Below are 16082 nucleotides of genomic sequence, written 5' to 3' on the forward strand. Positions count from 1 at the left end.
CCTACCATGTGTATTTCAATGACCAATAAGCGATTAGCGACAATACCACGACCATTGCCGACCATTGCATACCGAGCATACCGATTATCTACTTTAGTGAAGCGATTCAGGTCATGTTTTTAATCGAATCACTCGAATGAATTTGTCAAACTAGTACACGAGTCACAGAAGTACTATCTAAGTCACGTCTCTAATCCAGTAATCCACTTTAACGCTAATGTCATTAATGTCAATTGTCAATGAAATAGGTACTGATTTTGGTAACGAATTTTATTCTAAAAACTAGTTACTACTTGTGACTTCGCCTGCGCTTAGTTAGGTTTTCTTGTTTTCACAACATTTTATTAAATAAATTTATTATTATTGGACAACTCACACGCGGTTATTTGATTCCAAACTAAGTAACCAAATAACTGATAAATATACTTAAATACTTCTAAATACATACTTATATAGATAAATTCACAACCAGGCTCAAAACAAATACTCATGCTCATCGCACAAAGATTTGTCCCAGATGGGATTCGAACCCACCACACGCGGCGCTGTTGCGCCGCGCTATTAACGCGGTTATTGCGGCGAGGTGACCACTTCAACCGTTCGCTAAACGTGCAGTTTTATTGCTTCTCCACTCTTATTAGTCATAGCGTAATGTTAAATAGCCAACAAACGGACTATTAATATCGTCATAAATATATTTTTTTTAATTAGCACCAGTAGTTTTAATTACTTAGAGATAAGCGCGATTTGAAACAAAAAATCTCATCAGCTTAAGCTGTATGATGCTGTGTTATAGTGCTGTGCAGTGCTCATAATATTATTGTACTAAACTGATATACGCCAAAACTTTATACCTACACCTTACAGTTATTTATTAGGTACCTATATTTTAGGGCAATTTAAAATATGTTTAATTTTTAACTTGCCATATGGGGTTTTCTTTAGTCGCAAACAAGATGTTACTGTAACGATACAGATGAACCTATTCATGAATAAATTAATTAAATTATAATGGCAAAAAAAACATGAAATAGACAAACAAAGACGTTCATTCATGATGACGTTAGGATTTAAAGTTCGATTTTAAATTAAAGATAATACCCTCACGCTTACACTTTTGATATAAGGGATATCTGAGCCTTATGCGTTAGCTATCATGGAGATTAAGTTGCCTTAATCTCCATGATAGCTAACGCATAATAATAATTGATGTACAGTATCTCTTCTGTTCCCGACCTCCCACAGAAAAGGATTCTGTTAAACAATTCCGCTTTCCACGGCAGCAGCAGATTCGGCTTCAGACATTTGAAGACCTCGTAGAATTGGAGGCCCACCGCCATATACTTACTATTACAAAACATTACTTTACAAACAATAATGAATTGCTCATATCAAGACCGTCATTCCTTTATTCATCCTAATCGTCTGCGTGCCCGTCAGTCAGGCGACACTCAGCGACAGGCGTGACGCGCGTTAAATAGGGAAACGACTTGTTTAAAATATTTTGTATCGCCATGTTTTATCGAATTCTGCCGCATCGATACACAAATTTGTTGTTAGTTTTTGGATTGAATGGTTTTTTAACATAATATACCCATACGATATGTCATTTGATGTCAGAAATTATATTTTTGCTGTATTCCCTGTATTTAACTAGAATCCACTTTTGCTTACAATATATCTTAAATACTGCAAAACTCGGATCATGTACTTGAATTAATTTGAACATATCTGATCTAAATCAAAACAATATACTCTTTCTCTTGCTCTTGATTTGAAAAATTTGCCTCGGTATATTTCCTTAAAAATAACGATGAGTGATGACTAATTGCACTGGATAATAGAATTTTGACAGTATGTACGAATAAAAATATGAAACACTAGCTGACCCGCGCAACTTTGCTTGCGTTACATAAGCGTTAAAAATTTTCCCCGTTTTTGTAACATTTTTCACTGGTACTCTGTTCCTATTGGTAGTAGCGTGATGATATAAATATAGCCTATAACCTTCCTCGATAAATGGACTATCTAACACTGAAAGACTTTGAAATTTTTCAAATCGAACCAGTAGTTCCTGAGATTAGTGGGTTTAAACAAACAAACAAACAAACTCTTCAGCTTTATATTATTAGTATAGATTGCATTGGTATGCACAATTGATTTCGAATAATATAGCTAACTAGCTGACCCACGCAACTTCGCTTGCGTCACATAAGAGAGAATGGGTGAAATTTTTCCCCGTTTTTGTAACATTTTTTACTGGTACTCTGCTCCTATTTGTCATAGCGTGATGATATATAGCCTATAACCTTCCTCGATAAATGGGCTAACTAACACTGAAAGAATTTTTCAAATCGGACCAGTAGTTTCTGAGATTAGTGCGTTCAAACAAACAAACAAACAAACAAACAATCAAACAAACAAACAAACAAACAAACAAACTCTTCAGCTTTATAATATTAGTATAGATATTTGATATTGTGTATTTAATTTTCTTTAACAGAATAGCTGTAATTAGACCGGTCACTGTTATTTGCAAAAATCTACCGGCCACTATATCCTAAACTCAAAATGTTGTATACCTTCGTCCGCCGCAAATCTTGCATACAAGGCTCTTAACTTTACTATTGAACTAATGCTAGATGTTTGTTTGTTATTTAATCAACATGAATATGTAATATCGATTAATCGATTAGTGCAAAATCGATATAATTTGTATCATATCATAACGGCCATCCCTAACGTCAGATAACGTCAAATAGTGACAAGAAATAATCGATAGATGTTTATCAGTCGGTGTTCAAGCAATTGTATAAACTGTGTGCAACAGTCTTTCATAACAACTTGCAACGAAAACTACATTTTCAAGTGCATTGATGGAAAATTTGGAAGGAGAGACGGATTTAACTGAAATGGCAACTTCGGATAAAAATTCGGAAACATCTCGTTTAGTTGGTTCAAACACAGTAACAAAGCCGAGCTATATGAATATAGCCAGTAATGTTTGTGCAGTTATATTCATTGGCCTAATAACTTATTGTTGTTTTGTAGACGGCGCTAAACTTTTCTCATTTCATCCCACTTTAATGACTCTTGGGGTAAGTCCCTTTATATTAGTTTATATGTAATTGTTTAGTTATAAACTTTTTACTGATTGTAGGTAGCCGTATTGCCGTATACCTTCAATAGTAATAATGTTGTAATTTTTCAGTGGATGGTGTTAATGACATCTGCAATTAATGCAGTTACTCCAGGTGATTTGGCGACAGAATGGATGCCTATAAGATTAAGGAGCGCTCGTCATTGGGTCCTGCAGGTTTTAGGGGGAACTGTTCTGTTGATAGGATTTATTGTTATCCTTACAAACAAAATACTTAAGGGTTCCCCTCACTTTACTACACTTCATGCAAAATTTGGATTGGCATCTTTAATTTTCATGTCTTTTACAATGTTAGGAGGCATAGGGGCTCTGTATAGTTTGAAATTAAAGTATTACTTAGCACCTATTTATACCAAACTTATTCATGCATCAGTTGGCTTGCTCACATTTATATTGGGTGTTATAACTATTTTGCTGGGCCTTTTCTCAAATTGGTGGATATTTGGAGATATTTTACGATATGTAAGTTTCACTTTGGTGCTCATGGTTATGGTCCTGACTATATTAAGGCCTAGTTTGAAAATATATTTTCGTTTGAAAGAAAGACTTGAAAATGCCAATTAATTTAACTGCTCTACACAATGATGTTAGGTTTTTTTATCCCATACCCTCAAAGGAATATGCATGTTCTCAATTCAACAATGAGGAAATTTTAAATGGCACCAATATTGATACACTACTATATTTTGTAACATAACAGTTATGAGTGCAATAACAAGAATTAAAAAAGACAACACTATTACATGCATATTCCTTGTATACTAAACTGGTAGGAATTTGTGATATTTTGTTTTAAGTTAAACAGTGTTTATTATACAGGTGCATATTGTTTATAGATTAAAGAGACTTATTTTATTAATGTTAGAATGTTTTTGAGCAGTCTATTGATGTTATATTAAAACATAATTTTATAATTTGTAAGTAACTTAGTAGAAAATGTGTTTATAATGGTGCTTATTTGATTTTGAGTGATTGTATGTATAATGCTGTGTTGAGTTATCCATATTTAGAGCACTTATTTAAGTAGATGTAGGTGATTGTGCTATCAGTGTCCTTTCTGAGTCTCAAGTATTAATAACGATTGGTATATCCTCTTGCTGGAACAAGGGATATGACCAGTCAAATTTAATATACCTATATCTTCAACACATATAAATGTAGGTCATATCATGATAATAATTGTATACAATATTTTTAAAATGTACCTCTTTAAACTAAATATTATAACAGGATATCAAGATTATTATTTAGATATCCTGTAAATATAGTTTTCTAAGTATGTGTATTTATAATGTGTATCAGATTTGTTACTATTTATGATTGAAGCTCTATTGCTTTTGTCTTCAGGAGGTGCCAATATATTACCTCCTGACTTGTATGATTATCTGAATAATATATTTTTAGAAACAGCTTGCTCTCTCTCTATGCCAAATTCTAGACCATCCTTAGATGTCATAGGACGTTATAGGTGTTCTATGTTTCGTAATATATACTATCATCTAGATTGAAATAAAAACGTAACTTAGTTGTAGGAATAAATGAATGTGTAGAAATGTTACCAAGCCTAGTTAACATTCCATTACATAATATGCATGTTAATGTCATTAACTGTCCTATTATTATGTAGGAATTTCAAATAGATTACGTTTTATGAGAGTAGGAGACTGAAAAGTCTTGTCAAGTAAGCTCAAACAGAATGTATCAGTTTTATTAAATAAAAATCTATGTAAATTTTACATATATTTTGATATGAGATCATAATTAATTATGCATTAAATATTACTCCTCATTACACAATATTTAATTAATGTTACATGTAGCTATACAATATAGTTGCATTTTATAGTGCCAAATATTTTATATGAATCTTTTATTAATACAAAACTGTAACAAAAACTACTTCTACACTGGTGTATGTTTATTTTATGAGTTATATTATGCGCTGTTTACGCTTTGAATCTAATTATCAATGTCTATATATTTTAGATAAAATATGTACCTATTTATCAATGAATAAAGGAATATGAACAAGCACTTGTATGTCTCTTTCTAATGGTTTTTAAGATAAAGAATGAAACCTGATAGGATGCAGTAACTTTAATAGGATCTGGAAACAGATTCTTGTGGTATGTGCCGTGAACGATGTGTAAAATATCATAGTAGGTATAAGTAGTTAGCGTATCTACAAAAATACCTACCTACATATTATTATTTACATAAATAATGCCCGCGCCTGTTAGGCTTGCTAAACACGTATCAGGTTCGACATTAACCGACCTAGCTATCCATTCTACAAAACCGAATATGTGTAGATCAGAGGTTCCCAACCTTTTCTTAGTCCGGGACCACTTTTATATTATTCTTGCCAGCAGGGACCTGATAAGTTAAAATTTTAAAATCATTCGCGGACCATATTATGACTCCCGCGGACCACTGGTTAGGAACCACTGGTGTAGATAGATGTTCTGGAGAGATGGCGATCGAACCCAAAGAAACTACCCGATCGGCACAAGCCGAACAATAAGTATAGTAATTGCTTCGAGTCGGTTTTGTTGTTCGATAATACTGCCGACTGAATATGTGTGTAGCAAGCCTTATACCCGAAGGTGTAGGTCTCTGCATGATAGACACCCGCGTTTCACCATAAATATTGTTAGTCCCATGTATTAGGGGGCGAGCCTATTGCCTACAAAAAAAACTAATAGCACTTTGTCAGGCCTAGGATTTTTTCTTTAAAAATTAATTTAATGTATTTTTTTCTAATACCTATGGCTATAATCCCCAGTATAAAGCTGGCCAACAGTGCAGGAGATAGTATTCATCGTCTGTGTGCACAATACTTACAGGGGTAAAATCTATAGGTACCAATTCCCCATTCATACACATGTGCTATATTCGTCTGAATGTACCAGATACCTCAAATCACTTCAAATAGTAATTGATTTTTCAACAAGGTAGGTACTAGCAAATCGTTCTTCGATTAGCGGAACGGCATTTATAGTCCATTTGAATAATTTCTACCTACGCACGTTCACACGATGCGTAGTCGATGGTGATATGGTTCTAAAACAGAGCAATAAATTAGATAACGATCACCGCGTAGTCGGACTATGTCGACATTTCGTTAATTCATGCGTTAAAGTTTTTTCAAACTAAAATGAGAATTTTTGTTTCTTGAGCGGGCGGCCTTGGATACGCCCCGGTCTGAGTATAGGCCATTCGAAACTAGTTATTTTAAATAAATATAAATTGTAATACCTATATTATTATTACAACTTGTATTATTAAAAGTTTAAGTTACAGAAAAAGAACTAACGTATTCAGTTGCTAAGTAGGTACCCAGGTATCTATGCTTAATTTGTTTAAACAACGTAACAAAAGGGAATAAGTACATGGAGGAAAAAGGATGGGTCATGGAGGGAAACTACCTGCTTGAAATATTCAAGATATTACCATAATTCACTGAAAGGATCCATGTTATAATTTTTAAAATAAAATTAACTGCATTCAAAGATTTTTGATATATTATGCTCACATGAGCCATTTTACGGAGTCAGCAAGTTGAGGTTTTAGCCATTTACAAATTTAAGTTACTCGGGGCAATCACTGAGAATGTCTTGAAAAAAAACTCAGGAACAATTTTTTGGTCCGACCCGGAACTCAAACCCGAGACCTCGACGACGTACGTCGGTCGAATACACTATACCGACCGCGTCGCTGAGGTATCGTTGTAGAATATTTAGTCATTTATAGTAAAACGTTTTTATAAAGTTTTACCCATATTTTAATGGTTCGTCTGCTGTAACATGGCATTGATGGCATTAATAAACATTTCTGCCTATATCTTAAGGTAGCTATGACAGATAAATGATTTTCTAAAAAAATATTTAGTTACTTCAAAACCTATGCTGTTTCAAATCTCTTAAATATTTTATATTACCTACTGACTAACAGTACTATAGTCCGCCAACTAAGCAGAAAGGCTTGGTATATACGATTTACCGAAATTATAATGAATAATCCTGTATAGTTCCAAAATTAAGTAGCTGACTGATCTGACTTAAGCAAGTTGCTTAAGTACATAGCTTTCAACTGAGATATTAGTTAGACTATATGGTGGAAAGTTTAAAAGTTTAATGTGCTTCTGTTGGTTAATGACGAAATAAAGACGGGATTTTCAGGAATTACCTTATTAAAGGTCCTCTTTACTTTGCGATAATGGAATGTTATCATTGGTAGATTCAGAATGAAATTACTAATAAGATCTTGGTGTAGACCAGAAATAAAATCGTATGGTATTATATTACGCTTTCTGGATCCGATAATAATTGAAAACCTTGGGCATAGTGCCAACTAAAAAGTAACATTTAATTCCGTTTAAAAAAATCGATAAAACGATTCACATTTTATTCGAAAAGTAAAAAGTCCCATCCCTTAATGTCCCAGATGACAAATAAACAGATCTCGAAATGTCATTCGCACATGACAATTATTGGTAGTTGCTTGACAAATGACATTGACATTATTGACAAATGACAGCCAATGTTTACTTTGTTCGTGCTCGTGAATCCGTCCTCGTGCTCGCTCAGTCACTCGAGATAATTGGTAATATCGTGCTGTCTATTGCAACTCGGTGCGCAAGACGGTATTGATGAACTTGTTGTAATTTGTTTGAATACTTGCTGTATGTTTCTATAATAAAATATACGGAGGATTCCGTGAAAAAAGGTAAAATTTATTTTTTATTTTATTTTAATCTAGTAAGTACATAGCACGCCTGCCGGGCTAGTTCAAGTTGTTATCAGTAAAGTTTATCGTTTATCAAAATTGTAATTTATGTCATCTCTGAGTAAAATAGTAATTATCCAATAATATTTTTTATGTTTTTATGTTAACTACACAAGTAATGAGCAAGACTTTATAAGATATTAGTCTATGAAGATTTTTCTTGAATAGGTACACTCATTTATGCAACTCTTTAATAAATTAATATGTGTATTTCGAACTGTTTCAGACTGTGAGTGGATAAATTTTTTATAAACAATCATGGCTCACTCTTCAGGATCAACAGGAAACTTAAAAAATGGTCTTATCGATTTCACGGCCGGATCCTTGGGTGAGTAATCTATTCAGATGTTGAGTAATATAATAGAAAAAATAATTACTTTATAATTCAGACAGTGCATGTTAAATAAATAGGTACTTAATGATTTAGTTATCTGAGCTGCAATGTTCATGAATTTACAATCACAATTTCTCAGGTTTGATTCTTTATTTGGACAAAGAGTATTGTATTTATTTAATTTGTATTGTACCTAATAAGTTCTATAATATTTAAAATTTTGGTTATGTGCACAAAGCAATAGATTTGTCCTGTCACAAGATAAACTTCTAATAATAGTTATTTATGAAATGACAAAAGAGTTAGAAAAATGTAAAATAAGTATTAGTAGGTACCTATCAACCTCAAATTTTATAAAAAGTTTTTTTAATAATTAGGTGGAGTAGCCGTTGTGTATGTCGGACAACCACTGGACACAGTGAAAGTGAAAATGCAGACATTTCCCAATCTGTACAACAGAGGCATGTACGACTGTTTGAAACAAACTTTGAAAAATGATGGCATTATTAGAGGTTTATATGCTGGTACTACACCAGCAATCATGGCTAATGTAGCTGAAAATTCTGTTTTATTTGCTGCATATGGATATTGCCAAAAGTTTGTCTGTCGACTTACTGGTGTAGAGGTAACTCTTTATTTTAAATGTATTTTATTTATTTTACACTTTATTTTTTATTTGATAACAGTAGGTATTATTTCAATTTTCAAAACAATATTGTTATTGTATTTAAGAATTCATTATCATATTTTGAGCATTGATAATAAAGATTATCAATTTCACTTCTTCCATAAAATATTGGGGCTATCAATCTTGACCCTTAAGAACATATTTATCTCATTTCAAGTCATTCACTTCTGCACACCAACTTCATTTAAACTTATTTTATTTTTGGAATTTTTGAATTGTTACCCTGAATGTTAAATTATACATTACTATTATTTCATTACAAAAATATTAAATTTATTTTGTTAATGATGATGTTGTAGAAAGTGGAGGAGTTATCAGCTCTGGGCAATGCGTCGGCCGGTTTCCTCGCGGCGTTCTTCTCGTCATTCACCTTGTGTCCCACTGAACTGATCAAATGTCAATTGCAAGCAATGCGGGAAGTCAATGTGCAAGGCTCACAAACAGCTGTATGATGATTATTTTGGGTATTTTCATGTTGTCCTATTTTGATTGTAGCTAAGCAGTCATGATTAGGATGTTTCGCATTTTATTTCTCTAAATGCGTCAGATAAATTAATCTAGTTTTCGAGAAAGCTGGAGCAGTGTTCATCATAAAATATTGCTTCTTTGTGAAATCAAACCCACGATCCTATTGGTAGTATTCATACAACTAAACTCAGATACCAGATTTGAAAGAAAATTTTATCATTCTGATGGATACGCAACTGGTAGCGACTGCTTAGTTAAAAAGCAATGTAACTGAAATATTTTATTAAGAACGTAGTTTTTGTATCACTTATCAGCCGATGTTTATTTACGCTATCCAAGTAATTGCGACTTTATCTTATTTGCGTTATAATTTGCTCGTGACCGTGAAACTAATTCCATATTGTGATATCTACATGGGTTTTTACTCTTCAGGTTAGAGTGACGCCCTTGCAATTGACACAGCAAATATTTAGACAATATGGCATTCAAGGACTATTTCGTGGACTGGTGCCCACAATAATGAGAGAAATGCCAGGGTACTTCTTCTTTTTCGGTGGATACGAAGGTTTGTATATCTGATATAACAATTATTCATTTATATTATTTGAATTAGAATTCTTAGAGTAAGTATATGTAGATACTGGTTTCGTCATACTAGAACGGTAGTTCCAGCATGTTAAATCCTTAGACATATTTTGTAGCACATCTACTGGGTTTAACACAAAAAAAATAATAGTTTTAGACTATTATTTTTTGAACGCCACTTAAGGAGTATAAAGGTGTACATGGAAAGTGAATGTAACCATATGGATTTTTATTTTCGTATGTTACGATATATGTATATTTTTACTTAGTCTCTGTTAAGACCTTGCGTAATGTATTTTGCAGGTGCTAGAGAATTATTAAAGAAACCAGGACAGTCCAAAGACGACATAGGCTTCGTGAGGACCATGATTGCCGGCGCAGTTGGAGGTGTCGTTCTATGGACAGTCATATTCCCTTCAGATGTAATCAAGTCGAGAGTTCAAATATCAAATAAAAGCCAAAAGTTTTTGAAGGTCGGATACGAGATTGTACAAAAAGAAGGTTTGTTATTTTACTTTTACTTTGGTAACTGACTAAAAAAATTGTAAATAGGTACATTATAACGGCTTTTTGCCGATTTTAAACTAAAGGATCATATTATTATTATCATCTTAATTAGAACAGGAGTTCACTATGCTTATAAACGACCTTATTATTTTCCATAGAACGAGACATGTTGATAATATTCATTATTATACTCAACAAACTTATATCTTGGTATCACTAACAGATACAATATCTTGTATGAATCGAGGGGGGTACTGTTGAAGCATTTACTTTTGAGATTAAACTTTATCAATCAACAGTAGGTGTAATTACGACAACAAACTATTCGACCTCGCGTGCACACAGGAAAAGATAACGCATATAAATTGAAAGTGAAGAATTTGCAAGAGGTTTTTATTGAATTCCTATATTCCGCATTAGTTTTCCTCTTAATAATATACTTACCTAATCACTTATATTTCTAGAATTACTTTGTAATTAAAGTTAAGTTCTCTATTTACCTACTATCGAACGATTTTTTATTTCCTGGGGATAAATTAAGTCTGTAGAAGTAATTGGCTTAAACTAAACACCTACCAGTTTACTGTCAAGCTCTTTAGGAACGAAAAAAATAAAGTTAATTTTGAGATTTTAATAAAAATAATTGTATAGTAACCAGCTAATAATAATTATAAGATGAATATACTACCTACTAGGGGCGTTTTACGTTTCTTTTTGTACGAGATAGCGCTGCAGGCGGGCGGTCATGTGTAAGGCATTAGAAATATGCAAAATATTTGATAAGTCAACATTATCGCCAGATTAATTATAATATAGATTTTTACCCGACTGAGCAGGCAAAATAGGTAGTTCATATTTTTATCTTATTTTACTGTTAAATTGATATGCGCTATGAAACACAGTAGGTATAAGTACAAATCGAAGTTATAATTATGTGTGGAAATCAAACCCATGTCACCTGGTGAGGTCGCGACGTGGCGAACACATTGCGCCCACACACAGCACACATACCGCTCACCATACCTTATTAGGTTACCTTCGAACAGGAAAATTGATATTTTTATCGTTATGTTTTCACAGGAGTAATGGCGCTGTATAATGGACTTAAACCAACGTTGGTGAGAACTATCCCAGCGACGGCAGCGCTCTTCGTCGTGTACGAGTATTCTAAGAAATGGATGCACGAATCTTTTGGAGACTAAAACCACCTAACATTAGTTTTGTTGTTAAAGTGATTATTGACGACTGTTACATACCGTAATGCTTTTAAAACCAATGTTCTTCCATATTTTTATAAAGTTAATGTTAATACAAAATAGTTATTGTTATTAGTTTTTTTACTTACTTATTTAAGTTTCTTCGGTTTGTTAAAGCAAGCGTGATACGCTACTCCACATGGTCTGGTAATTACCTACATACTTTTTCTTTAATAAGACAATTGGCGGTTTTCCAATAGCCAGCCCGGCACCGGCGCGGTCGTGCACCGGCACCGGCGCCGGGGCTTTGCTTTCCCACTGCGCCGGCGTCGATGCCGGTTTACGCCCTGTGAGTCCCTCCGCTCCGCGCCCTGCTACCCGTCCCGCGCACTTACATACTCACACGGCTACAATTAATATACAATACACATGCAATTTTGCCGGGCCGGCACCGAGTGGGAAGCTTGCTACCCCGGCGCCGGCAGGTCACAATGCCGGTGCCGGGGGCTTCAACTATCGAAACCAGTCAATCTGAGGAAAGGCGTTTTAGGTTCACAGCAGGAGCATTGTAATTTTATTTTAATCTGACTTATACCTACAATTAATCAAACTACAAATAGAGCCTGGAGAAGACTATTGAATTCAAATAGAAAAGCGTCATACTTACTTTTTGGCAAGTAGGTACCTATGTAGGTTGGATTTATACGATACCTACCTTCCTACTTAGGTTTGAAAAAGCCAAAGACAAGAAAAAGCTAAGACCGACTTGCTAAATCCGATATAATGTCATCGGATAGTTATCAAGTGCAAAATATTTATAAATATTCAAGAAAAACGTATAAGAAAAATAGGAGAGGAACACACGATGAAGACATCAGTCCGCGTGATACCATCGTTGAGACGAATGATGGTTCGCCAAGAAGCGATAGGCTTCCTTTAGATCGCCCTATGTGCAGTTGTGATGCTGATCCCGAGGCTGAAATTGCAAACATCTTGCATAAAAAATGTCCAGTTATAACTCTAGCTCAACAACAACTCCAAAGACTCCTTGATGAAACCGATAGATTGCTTTGTGATGATAATACAAGATGTTGCAGGTTTGTTTCAATACCGACCTAATTATCAACTTTTGCTGTTAAACTGCTCGCGGATTACTGCTAGACTTATTACTTATTATACTCGACTTACCTATTATTAGGTACGATGAATTATTTTACTTACTCGTCGTTGTCTTCGAATAGGCTACATTGTGATCGCTAAATATTCTTGTGTTATGAGAAAGCATAGCTTTTGAATATGTATTGCATTTTTACCTTTACTTTGATGACATCGAGGTGGTACTGGCGTCAAGTGGCAACTCCGCAAGGTACCAACATGCTACTCAGGAGTTAGTGTGCGGAATTCGATTCCCACGCGAAACATGGTTGGGTAAAAATGTGGCTCTGGCGGATCCATAATAAAATTATTATTCTGGTTTATGTGTTCACACTTCACGAACTACCTATTCAATTAATTGCTTAACCTATAGAAGAATATTGTTTGTTTCAGATCCGTGTATGACTTTCTGTGCGTGTGTAAAGCTTTTCTGAGCCAAGAGAGGTGCCGATGTGTCCTATTAATTTGTGTTCTTATGTCTTTTCTAACTGGTTTATTATTGGGTGCTGCGTCGTGTGGATCTTATCTAGGAAGATTCAGCAGCCCAATTCTAACATGCGTCGACAATTTTTTTGTCCCTAACTCTTACTCCATAGAAGATTCATATCGTAGTATAGTTTGACACCTTTAAGATGGTAGGAATTTATTTATTTTATTTTTATGTAGGAATTTAATATTTTAGATTCAATTATAATTACTTACTCACTTTATTGTAATTGCAGTTTTATTGATTAAATCCTTGTTTCTAACAAGCAGGTAAATGCAATGCATCACACAAATCAAATTATTACCTTGTTCAATGGTCTTGCTTCTTGTATTTTCTCCATCAATAATGTCTCGACAGAAAAAAACAATTAGCACTTTTACAAACTGAAGCTTTGATGTCAGCTAGATGTCTTAGCTCTTTAGCTGGCAGCTTGGTGGCTGGTTGTACTTACACTGTAAAAACCTTTGACTATTCAGAAGTGAAGCTTAGTTATTTTTGTGCTAGTAATTGGCTCTACCTGCGAACTGGGCTTCCAGTTCATTGCCAATCTTAAGTGTCAGCATGTGACCTAAATGAATAATTAAATGACCATGGACTATCCAGGCATTTGTTGTGAACTGCTTCAGCATTTATGCAGTAGTCATACTACACAAGTAGCAAGCAGATATTAAACCATATTGTGCGAGTTAGCGAGAAATATGCGGTTTCAATCATTTTGTTGCTCAGTAGATTACTGCAGGTTGGAACTTAGCTAATAATTATTTATTGGCTGTCACTACTTGGAAAATTAACTTTTCGCTGTGAGGTATTTGAGGGCTTTGCAATACTGTTTGGGGATATCTTTCCCCAAAAACGGTAAAAGAAAAGCTTATATTATTCTAATAAATGAATAGAAAAATAATTAAGGCAACATGCAGTGATTGAAATCCTACGGAATGTGGTGCATGAAGATTTTATTAAAAGTAATTAAAATGACAGATTATTGGAGGTTTATTCTATATACAAATAAAATTGCTCCTTTGGTTATGCAATCTAACAAATTTTAAATAGTGTTGATACAATTGAGCGCTACTTACTGCTACTACATGAATTTGTCTTTAATTTAGTCCTTGTTTAATGAACTGTAATTTTTATACAGGCATTGAGGCAAAAATTAAATAGATACAAACTTATAATAAGTTTTAGTAAATTAATTAAGTCTAAACAATGAAGTTATAATACTACGGCTGGTGTATTACTTCTCCTCACACCACTCATTCTCTTTGCGCACTTGATCTTCTTCAGCTGCAGTGAAATCGTTTTTGATATTGAAGGTCTTGCGTATTTCTTCAGGGGTCTTACCTTTGATCATATTGGCTACAGTTTTGCATGTTACATCAAGTAAACCTTTTATATCTAAATAGTTTGCAGCTAGAATAAGCTCGAAGAGCGTGCCTTGGTCAACTTTTAAGAAGTCTGCATCCCAAGAAGAGATGTCATCTGTTCGTTTCTCTTTGTTTTCGTCATCTTCAGGTAGTGGTGGGTCATCTTTGTGGTATGTTGCCCATTGGATCACTTTCTTCAGTATCGCTGAATTAACGTTTGGCAATGGAACAACTTCTTCTTCATCATCTTCCATTCCTAAATCCTCCAACATAGTTTTTATTGTCACTGAACATTTTGCGATTTCGACGTCGACAGTGAAAATTTCACTGTCTGAAGACTGCAGTTTGATATTAGGCATCTGAAACAAGAATAGGTATTGTTATTGCATTTATATTATACCAGGGGCTGGGAAGCGGAAAATAGGACGCCATTTTACTAATACCCAGGTATTATAAAAATAGTGTCTCAACCGAATAAATTAATACATGTAGTCAAAAGTTACTTACTCTGAATATTCGAGACAACTACTTTGGACCTATTAGAAATTTGCAAGTGTGTCGATTTCAACAATCAATATAAATACTCGAATACAAAGAGGAGAACGAATGCAAACTCACACATCCGTTTTGATTTTTGAGTTGACAAATGTCATCGTATTGTCAAAAAGACAGTACAGATAATAAAATTAAATGATATCGATTCTTCGCATTTAATTCGGTCCTGTGGTGTTAGTTAAAGTTTACTATTTATAATATTGTTCATATAGAATAATATTTTTTATCATACTACAAGTGCCTTCAAACAACTTAAACAATTTGGATTAAATTGAAAGAATATTATTGTCACAATATTAATCATTGGTTTTGTTTGTGGTCCAGTCGAGAAGACAACAAAGAAGAACAATAAAATTTATTTACATTAGGTACCCAAAATTATCTGAAATAAACTAGTTGACATTTTGATTTACCTAAGTTATCATGAAATAAATAAATGTTTGCAAATCAAAGCATTGTCTTACAATTATTCACAATATTCTTACTACAATTTAGTTTTATCTACCCGCTAACAACTCAATTCTTGTGAAAGATAATCGCAAGGGCGAGGATATTTTCCTTATGTATAATTATGTTCAGTTAGCTTTGTTTCATTTATATTAATGATAAGTACATTACACTTCTATTATAGGTACCTTGTAATATAGAAATATGACACATGTAATTTCTTTATTCTGCTATTAAATGGGTTCAACTCTTTCATGAGTCGGTAGTTATAAATTGTTGCATTAATATATTTAATCGATTTCAATAGTAAATCAATTTTAAACTCATAGCCAAGAGAATCGAATAACT

At 33.7% G+C, this 16082-nt stretch overlaps 3 protein-coding genes across 3 annotated transcripts; 2 read left to right on the forward strand and 1 right to left on the reverse strand.

Annotated features, from left to right (window-relative positions):
* Positions 1-7716: 7716 nt before the first annotated feature.
* On the forward strand, positions 7717-11858 carry LOC142974394 (mitochondrial ornithine transporter 1). Its single transcript, XM_076116694.1, has 7 exons — positions 7717-7888; positions 8175-8276; positions 8660-8907; positions 9270-9416; positions 9871-10003; positions 10327-10524; positions 11611-11858. Exons 2-7 carry the CDS (start codon positions 8207-8209, stop codon positions 11730-11732), a joined length of 918 nt encoding a protein of 305 aa, XP_075972809.1. The 5' UTR covers positions 7717-7888; positions 8175-8206; the 3' UTR covers positions 11733-11858.
* Positions 11859-11918: 60 nt separating this feature from the next.
* LOC142974395 (uncharacterized) lies at positions 11919-13591 on the forward strand. Its single transcript, XM_076116695.1, has 2 exons — positions 11919-12823; positions 13275-13591. The coding sequence occupies exons 1-2, from the start codon at positions 12510-12512 to the stop codon at positions 13501-13503; spliced, it is 543 nt and encodes a 180-aa protein (XP_075972810.1). The 5' UTR covers positions 11919-12509; the 3' UTR covers positions 13504-13591.
* Positions 13592-14304: 713 nt separating this feature from the next.
* Positions 14305-15393, reverse strand: SkpA (S-phase kinase associated protein 1 SKP1-related A). The gene is made up of 2 exons (XM_076116696.1): positions 15240-15393; positions 14305-15091 (listed from the first exon to the last, which is right to left on the reverse strand). The coding sequence occupies exon 2, from the start codon at positions 15089-15091 to the stop codon at positions 14603-14605; it is 489 nt and encodes a 162-aa protein (XP_075972811.1). The 5' UTR covers positions 15240-15393; the 3' UTR covers positions 14305-14602.
* Between the last annotated feature and the right edge of the window lie 689 nt (positions 15394-16082).

This window comes from Anticarsia gemmatalis, chromosome 7 (assembly GCF_050436995.1).
Source record: "Anticarsia gemmatalis isolate Benzon Research Colony breed Stoneville strain chromosome 7, ilAntGemm2 primary, whole genome shotgun sequence".
NCBI classification, from domain to species: domain Eukaryota; kingdom Metazoa; phylum Arthropoda; class Insecta; order Lepidoptera; family Erebidae; genus Anticarsia; species Anticarsia gemmatalis.

What these genes read in the sequence shown, in the direction of transcription:
- SkpA (XM_076116696.1), bottom strand. Translation starts at nt 15,091, where the DNA reads ATGCCTAATATCAAACTGCAGTCTTCAGACAGTGAAATTTTCACTGTC.
- LOC142974394 (XM_076116694.1), top strand. Translation starts at nt 8,207, where the DNA reads ATGGCTCACTCTTCAGGATCAACAGGAAACTTAAAAAATGGTCTTATC. An exon ending in CTTTTTCGGTGGATACGAAG is followed by an intron (nt 10,004 to 10,326) that starts GTTTGTATATCT and finishes TGTATTTTGCAG; the next exon opens with GTGCTAGAGAATTATTAAAG. An exon ending in CGAGATTGTACAAAAAGAAG is followed by an intron (nt 10,525 to 11,610) that starts GTTTGTTATTTT and finishes ATGTTTTCACAG; the next exon opens with GAGTAATGGCGCTGTATAAT.
- LOC142974395 (XM_076116695.1), top strand. Translation starts at nt 12,510, where the DNA reads ATGTCATCGGATAGTTATCAAGTGCAAAATATTTATAAATATTCAAGA. An exon ending in GATAATACAAGATGTTGCAG is followed by an intron (nt 12,824 to 13,274) that starts GTTTGTTTCAAT and finishes TGTTTGTTTCAG; the next exon opens with ATCCGTGTATGACTTTCTGT.